This window comes from Akebia trifoliata, chromosome 2 (genome assembly GCF_017979445.1).
Source record: "Akebia trifoliata isolate Shusen 1 chromosome 2, ASM1797944v1, whole genome shotgun sequence".
NCBI classification, from domain to species: domain Eukaryota; kingdom Viridiplantae; phylum Streptophyta; class Magnoliopsida; order Ranunculales; family Lardizabalaceae; genus Akebia; species Akebia trifoliata.
Genome location: NC_141376.1, coordinates 32,498,074 through 32,506,714, shown reverse-complemented (window position 1 = coordinate 32,506,714; position 8,641 = coordinate 32,498,074). Strand labels below are relative to the sequence as shown.

At 33.6% G+C, this 8,641-nt stretch overlaps 1 protein-coding gene across 1 annotated transcript; it reads right to left on the bottom strand.

Moving 5' to 3' along the window:
• Positions 1–681: 681 nt before the first annotated feature.
• On the bottom strand, positions 682–7,692 carry LOC147410178 (uncharacterized). Its single transcript, XM_086432417.1, has 9 exons — positions 7,420–7,692; positions 7,097–7,290; positions 5,705–5,883; positions 3,937–4,221; positions 3,783–3,841; positions 3,401–3,437; positions 3,222–3,293; positions 2,151–2,475; positions 682–1,383 (listed from the first exon to the last, which is right to left on the bottom strand). Exons 1-9 carry the CDS (start codon positions 7,523–7,525, stop codon positions 976–978), a joined length of 1,665 nt encoding a protein of 554 aa, XP_086288543.1. The 5' UTR covers positions 7,526–7,692; the 3' UTR covers positions 682–975.
• Between the last annotated feature and the right edge of the window lie 949 nt (positions 7,693–8,641).

The window sequence follows — 8,641 nt, the reverse complement described above, 5'->3', positions numbered from 1 at the left end:
AAACGAAAAATGATATTATTGAAAAAAAAAAGTGTTGGACAATGCTAAAGTCCCTATAAAGTATTGGATGTTCGCATTCCCCATATATATACCTCAAGCATGAGGTCACTTCAGCATTTTAAATCAAATTCGATCTAATTGTCTGACTCTTTTTCTCCTTACCTCTTCCCCCACTTCTCACATTCCCTCACTTTCATTAAAGTTTTAATATCTAGAATTTTGAAAGAAGAGATTTCCTATATGATTTTTGAAATCAAATTCATTTCATCTCTTTTTCTCCTTCCATCTATCTTTCACTCTTAACATAGTTCTTTGTTTCCATACTTACCAATTGGTCTCATCAATTTTTCCAAGAAATCTTAGAACAAAGATGATTGTGTTGTCTCTACAATCTTACTTATGATCTAATATATAATCTCAACAATTGCTGTTAGTAAATGTTAGTGTGCCAATATAAGTTCTCTTTTCCAATCACGAGTAGAACATGCCTATTTATGTCCAAAAAAAAAAAAAAAAAAATAATAATAATTCAAAATTTTCGTTACACAAGTTAAACAGTGGAACTAAGTGAGGAAATCTTGCAAGCCAATCGTCATCAAATTCAAGTCCGTATCCTCCAGGCTTCTTTGGAAAAATCAGAAAAATCCAACAAAATTTGTTTGGGTACAAGGGTACGATATATTTTCATGTAAGCAATCAAGGATTTGTTTCACTTTGATGACAATGATATTACATAGCAAGTGCCCTACATTACATGTACTACTAATGAAACCAAGTACACATATTCCCCAACCTCAAGATGGTGCTTCGCCCCATCTGGGTTTCACCTGCTCCTGCTAAGGGGGTAAGATTGGCAGGAAAATTTAATATATATATAATAAAAAAAAAAAGCCTAATCTCATGTTTTTTCTACTACTCTAAGATATTTGGGATATCTACATTTCTTTTTTAATCGCTATAACGGGGACCTAAGCCTCAAACTTGACTTAATGGTGAGGAGGCATTGTCGTCATTGTTGTTGGTGCCTTGATCCTTTTTTGGAATGACTTGCACCTTTGCAAACATTTCCTCCCTTTGGGGAATGTTCGCATAAGCCATCCATAGGATGAGGCAAAGCATGATACCCACCGAGATAAGTCCCAAACCTGCATTCAACATTTGAAGATAATGCTCCAATGGAGGGCAGTGGTCCGAAATAATATTCCTGAATGTCTCGCGGACAAAATTGCAATCTTGGAGACTCAGTAAAGGTGGAGCGTAGTGTTCGAGAGCGTAACTTGCATTCACAGCATCAACCAAATGAGCATACATTTCTGGGGTTATCCTTCCCGTACTCGTGCATAAACCAGATTCAGATACCGTGCATGTGTAATTCTGCCACACCTGAAATTTTTTTATACATACTCAGTAAAAGAATTAATCAAAAAAACAATTTCAATAAGTTTGGAACCAAAAGATGACATTAATTAAAAACACGGTAGAAGGTAGTGTGACTTATATGATTTTGCTCACAAAATCATCTAAAATGATTTTCCTTCGATGGAAGAACTGTGAAAAACAAAGCAGCAAAAAGAACAAAGATAACACAAGAACACAATGATTTACGTTGCTCAGCAGTGTGACAACGTCCACGGATCAGATTAAGAACAATCACAATTTTCCTTTAAGATTAACAACCCTAGAGCTCTCTATATAAAAAAACCAGGAGTAGAGAAAAAACGTGTCTATCTTCCCAAAATAGGAACCCCCGCAACCCAGCGTACTGCCTACAGAATAGAAGACATGTACACAACAAGAACAGTACATCTTCTTCTTCAAAATAAATAAATAAATACTTAAAAATATTAATTATTCTAATGCATGATGTTGAGGAATTCCCAAACCAGTCTTTGAGATGTTCTAATGCAAGACATGCATTTTGTGTTAGTTGGTCAAGTCAAGATTACCCAAAAGCCATGGATTGCAGAATCTCATACGTTTAAACATATAAGAGCATGTTGTACACGGGTACTGTTCTGCAAATGTTATCCTTTAATTCATTTAGAACAAATGGTCCACTAGTCATAGAAAAAGAAAAATACTACTTTGAAGAGAATAGTCGTTAAAGGTTCAATGAAGGTTCTAGGCAAGTGATAAGGGTAGAAACATACCATAGAAGCATTGGAAAAGGACACTTCTTGAGGTACACATGGACGATCATGCAACTCGTAATCAAATGGGGAACAAAGAGGCAGCATTAGAGGCCCGGACTGATTGTAGTAATAAGGAGTGGCCTGAGGTGGTGGATTCCAGTTGGCATAGGTATATATTGCCGTGTTGACAACATTCACAAGTTGGATGATGACTTCCTTACTCTGGATCAGGGTCTTGTTTGTAGTAGCTTGATCGACACAAGGGAGAATGTTACTGAGAGCTGTCTCAGCTTGGGGATTGTCAACCCATTCTCCCATTGCAACACAAGTGTCAGAAATCGCACTGATAAAGACCAAAGTAAAAAAAATTAAATCAAAATAGAAATAAAAAAATAGGGGCTTCACTATGCATCTCTTTTCAGTTAAGCAAACAAAGTCCAGGGAGAGTACAAAAAAAAAAATCTTGGAGAGAAAACAAATTTATTAATATTTTGGCAAAATAAAAAAGAAAAGAAAATTAACATCAATGACATCTATCCAAAAAGGGGAAATTTATGGCCTTAATTTAGAGATATTCTATTTATTTTTTTATCAGTAGAGAGATGCTATTGACACACCAACTTTTATTAATGTCACCCGAATTCATATGTAAATTACCAAAGAATCAGCAAACATCTTGGGGTGGCATTAAGTTGGTGTGGCAATAGAAGATCTCTTAATTTATAATAATGGTGAAGGGCATCTATAAGTAACTAACATGCAGTATGTAATAAATATGAAAGATTAGGATCAGCAATGCCAAATGTCAAACTTGTAAGTATTTAAGAGATGATTATTTGGAAGATTGGATTCCATATTTCCTTGAGAGGGGAGCATCCTGACATATGGATCTCATAATAAAATAGCTAAGAAATCATCATGATTTATTCTTGAATAAGGAGAACAAAAATACCAAGTGCTTACAAAAAATGTTTTGGGTTCTGTTACTATGCAATGGGACTATAAAATCATGTTAATACAGATGAAAAATGAATATTATATGGTTTTGTCTAAAATGGAGGATCAGCCTTTCTAAAATCAGAGGCTTACTTGTTTAGGACTACAAAAACTCCACAAAGAATGAATGTAACTGCCACAAGAAGCCATCCACTCCAGATAAATCTGCGATAACACGGTAAGAGAATCAAAAGGATATAAATAAAAACCCATCCTGTCATAAACAAGCAGTTAATCAATCAATAAAATTGACATCAACAACACGAACTTACATGTAGACCGCATGTTGGTGCCCAAGCATAGAAAGCACTGAAAAAGAAAATAACGTAAATAACTTAGACAAAGATTAAAACAGAGGGCACTAGAGGTGGAAAATGAATCAAAATATGAATTACACCAGTATTAAGACTTCGTTTGGAAAGAAAATAGACAGTAGCTAGGAAGAAAGTAACTTTGGGAGAAATTAACTTTTAAAAAGTAATAAGTAATTTCCTTTTGCTTTTTAAAATGTTAAGATTTTAACTTTTTAAAAGTAGTTTTTCTAAAATGAATCCTAACTTACTTTTTAAGTTTCAAAAGTAAAAAAAGTTAGTTTTTTAAGTGCATCTAAATGGGCTCTAAGAGAGACCGGGAAGATATAGGAGTATCACATACCAAGACCAAGAAGAGTAAGGAGAATTGTCACCGCAGCTATTGAGATCAATGCTGATCGTCTGCAACAGGATGTCAAAAGATGACAGCAATTAGAATTGAGGTAGTGAGTGAGGTGTTCAATTTGATAACAAATACAAAGTTTAAGGACTCGTACACAGCACTGAAAACTTTTCTTATTTTGCCAGAATTTTCACTTGTTTTATCTGTCAAAGTATTTGCAGCGGTATTTAGATCCACATTCAACTTGTCAATATCTTCCTTGATGTTTGATGGAAGAAAAACTTGGTCCACGTTGATATTCTTGGCAAGTGAAAGATATTCGGTGACATTTCTGAGTGTCTGAACGACATAATCTGATTGATTCACAACATAGTTCAAAGTATGCAACACCTCACCATGAAATTCACCCTGCCCTACAGAGAGGAGTACACATCCAATCCTGATGAAAAGTCACAAGTGAGAAAAAAAAAAAATCACAATAATCATTACTTGAATCCTATTCAAATGTAGTCACAAAAATAGTCGAATTACAAATACTTCACACAAAGAAGTCAAATTTCAAAAAACAATTGTGGTTCATAAATTATAAAAACTTAAACAAAACTAGTAACCATGCACAAACATCTTTCATAAATCAGTTAGTTTCAAAAAAAAATTTTAATTTTTGGTTTGATGGGCAAGCTGAATTTGAACCCACAATCTTAAAGTTGTGTTACAATATTTCAACCAAACTATGGGTCCAAGCTTTAATAGTTTTAGTTGATCTATTCTATTCCTGATATTCCCACTAAATGGATTATTGCTGATTATCCAAACCAACTACTAGCATCATATTCTTCCAAATATACTTTCACAGCTCAAGAACAAGTGAGCTCTTCAGAGACAACTCCAAGATATTTGTACTACAGACTCCTTCCCAGCCCCCAAAGCTAGGAAATAAATACAAGATGGTTAAAAAATCCCATTTATTGTATACTTTACACTGCAGTTTTGTGTAAATAACTTCTTAACATAATCCCCTTTTCCTTCATTTTTTAATCCTGTTTTTAATGTGACCAGTAGCTCAGTAATGGTGGGAATTGCACTTGGGTCATTAACAAAAACGTAATATTTGGTGAGATCATTTAAAAAAATGAAATTAAAATTACATTGGTCCAAATGAGAATTATTGTGTGCTCAAGTGAAGTTGGATGGGAGAAATGTTCAAAGCAAACTTTGGAAGACCACATCTTTCTAAGTCATACCCACACCAATTCAGTGACCTTTTTAACTTACGTTATCAACTTGTAACAATGATAAAGCCAGTTGGTCATGTTGGTGTGCATCCCAATACATCCTGAAATGTATGGAAGCTATTTGAAAGCCTTGCCTCTTATTAGATACTAGCGTAAGCTCAAATATTGTATACAATTTTTTTTTTTTTTCTTCTAGTATGGTTTACAACTCAAAGCATAGATGAACAAACAAGAAAAAGAACTCATTGGATAAACAAGGTGCCATAAGCAACATTAATTAGCAGGAAATAGCTACCACTAGTTAACTTCATTTCTTCACTATTAAGATTTTCGTTTCATTCACTTAAAAAACAAGTAAATATGAAAATCAAAAGAAACGACCTCCATAAGTTCCTCAAGTGATGACTTTCAAAATTGAAATCTTACATGTAACTAGAAAGCCTCTACAACACTGAAAGGAAGAAGTGCCACTTAGCTAAGTGGTAAGACTTGTGGAGGTCGTTCCCAGGTCTTAGGTTCAAACCCCTTGAACCCATACTTCTTATGCTAACTATTAACAAGTATCAATATTCTTGTACTAACCAAGCATTTACCTATCAAAAGAAAAGAAAAAGAAAGCACCAAAAGGAAACAAAAGCATGTGTGTACCCAAGAAAGATATAAAAGATTTAGAGATTAGATTATTACGCTGCAGAGCATGTGAAGACAAATAACAAAATAAGGCCAATTCGATGACAACAGTTGGAGCCTTTGTTGTTGATGCTTATTCTCTGCCTACAGAAATGATGTACCACTAGACCCAATCCAAAAGAAATGAACCATAGGGCTGCAAGAATGAAGCCAGCAGCACCTGTAAATCCGACGGACTACAAAATGTAATAGTCAAAATATTCATAAGTTATGAGTGGTGTCCAATAAAAATTATCATTCTTGTAACTAGAATAGGAAACAAAATAAAAACAATGCATGATTCAACCTTCAAATAAAACAATTCCAAAAGTAAATGCGCATAGCCCTTAAAATCAAACACATTGAAGAATCCATATTTCTAGACAAATCAATCACTATTCCTACTACACACAAACAACATTCTTTAACCCATCCTTGTATTTGAGTAGAATTATACCCTTAACTCTAATCCAATGTAACATGGCCAAGGAGTGGGCCCATTTTACTCTCTTTTTCATATACACTAGACCCTTAATTTATTTTTATTTTTTCATTTGTGGGGCTGTTTAATTATTGGAATAATCATAACTTTAGTACTAAGGCAAGGATTTTGTGGAGAAAATAACATTTTCAATTTTTTGGAGTCTAAAAAAAAGAGAAACAAAAGACCCTTTGAGGGGAAGGAAATTTTTTTTATTTTTGTTTTATGTAAAAGCTAAAATATTTCTTTGGTAAAAGATACATTCTAGTTCATGGGGTATTATTTGAAGATTTTCATTTTAGATGGGAATCCATATTGATGTAAAGTATGTAGCTTGTTTGTGATCTCATGACTAGTCTGCAATTTTGCCTCTTTGGCGGTTCATATCGACTTCTTCAACTATAAAAATAAAGAAAAAAAAAAAAAAAAACTACAATGAAAAACAGATCAATGGTTCATAAGAGGAAAGAAATCGAGTTGGTAGAAAGACTTAACTAATATTACCGACTGAATTCCTTATTCCAGAACATTCTATAATCCTTTGTATGGACAGTGTCCTGTGCTGTGATTTAACCAACAAATTTAGTTTCTCCGATAGAAAACAGAATAAAAAATTAACAGAAAAGTCAAAAAACAAAAATTTAAGGGGGATGTTAAAATAATCGATTTTAGTAGGTAGAATTCATCAATGACCCTTGTATAAGTTTAGTGGTCTTATTTTATTATAATAATTTATAAAAGATACTAATTGAAAAACATTACTATAATCCTAACTTTTAACATTACTAATAGAAAGATTTTATCAATGATCTTGCAATTGGTTCAGTATGAGATCACAACACACTAACAACAGAACAACAATTAAAAAAAAAAAAAAAAAAGGGGGAGATTTTTGTTTGGAGAGAGAGAGAGAGAGAGAGAGGACTTACAGCCCAGTAATGGCGGTTGGTGATGTCCCAACCACCTCGATACCGCCTGAAATCACGAAGAATGTCTGGTCTGTTTGTCCTCTTTGAGGCCAAAACAAGAGTGCCTATTGGTTGTGGACGAGAATCGTACGACGGAGCTGGGGCTTGTGCAAACTGCAAAAATCCTTTTGCCCATTGATCCAAATTCCCTTCTCCTAAAAACCAATTCGAACAACATCATCATCACTCGCCATTAATATTATAGAAATCTGTCTTTTTCTTTTTCTTTAAATAAAAAAAAGATTTTTTTTCTTAATAAGTAAAAAAAATAAATTGGAACGAACCTAAGGTGAATTTTTGAGGGTCAATAGTTCGTCCCTGAAAACTGGGAGAAGCAGCTGAGATGGAGAAGAAGAAGAAGAAAGAGAGCTGATAGATGAAGAGCTTCATTTGAGGAGAGATGAAGCTCTGCTCTGCTCTGTAAGTCTTTATTATAGAGCAGAAAATGAAGAAGAAGAAGAAGAAAGAGAATTAACCCATCGTCATGGAGATGGAAATATAGAATAGAGCTTTGATTGATTCGTTTTCTGTAAATAAAGATTTGGGAGAATGATTTATAGGGATTCGTTTTCATTCTGTTTTTTTTTTTTTTAACTTTTTAAGGTTCATTTAATTAGTTATGAGAGAGAAACTGAAGAGAGAGAAATGTGCTTTTCGTGTGATAGATTGATAGAGAGAGAGAAAGCGAAAAGGAGAGAGAACTAACGGTGGGGATTGCGGAAGAAGAAAAGTAACAAGAGAGAGAGAGAGAGAGAGAGAGTTAATTTCCTGTACTACAAGATGCTGGAGAGTTAACTTATTACGAACAAATATAGAAACATTTTGCCTCCTTAAGGAACGAGAGATCCCGGGAACGATACACTTTCCAAAAAATATTTACAGAATCATTTTTTCTTGATTGATATGGTATTTTATTTTTCAAAATAATGATTTTTTTTTTTTTGAAGAATCAATCTAAACACACATCCCTATGTTGTTTTAGGAATGGGACACGGATTGCAGATTCCGTGTTTAATTTTTAAACGATATTTAATTTATTAATAATTAATTATGAAGATAAAGGATATTTATAATTTTTATTTATTGTGCGTTTTTATGTATTTGATTTACCTACATGTTTTATGTGATAGTTGATAGTCGAAAGGCCTATACATATATGAAAATATTCAACACCAAACATTTTGGCAAAACATTTTTCAAAACATGGGTTAGAAGTTTTGGAATGGGTTGATTTTTTGTGAGGATGATCTCTTCACCGTAGAGATCATCCTCACCAAAAATCAGCCCATTCCAAAACTTCTAACCCATATAGGACAAAAATGGTTGGCTAAAATGTTGGCCAAAATGTTTGGTGCTGAACGGAACCCATACATATATAGATGATTTTACGAGAAGACTTAATTTGAATGACACGTGACAAAGTCTAGAACATTCAACTGATCACAACCTACTAGTTAGTTCAAAGGAAGTGTAAAGATTACAAAATTAGCAAGAGAATCATAGTAA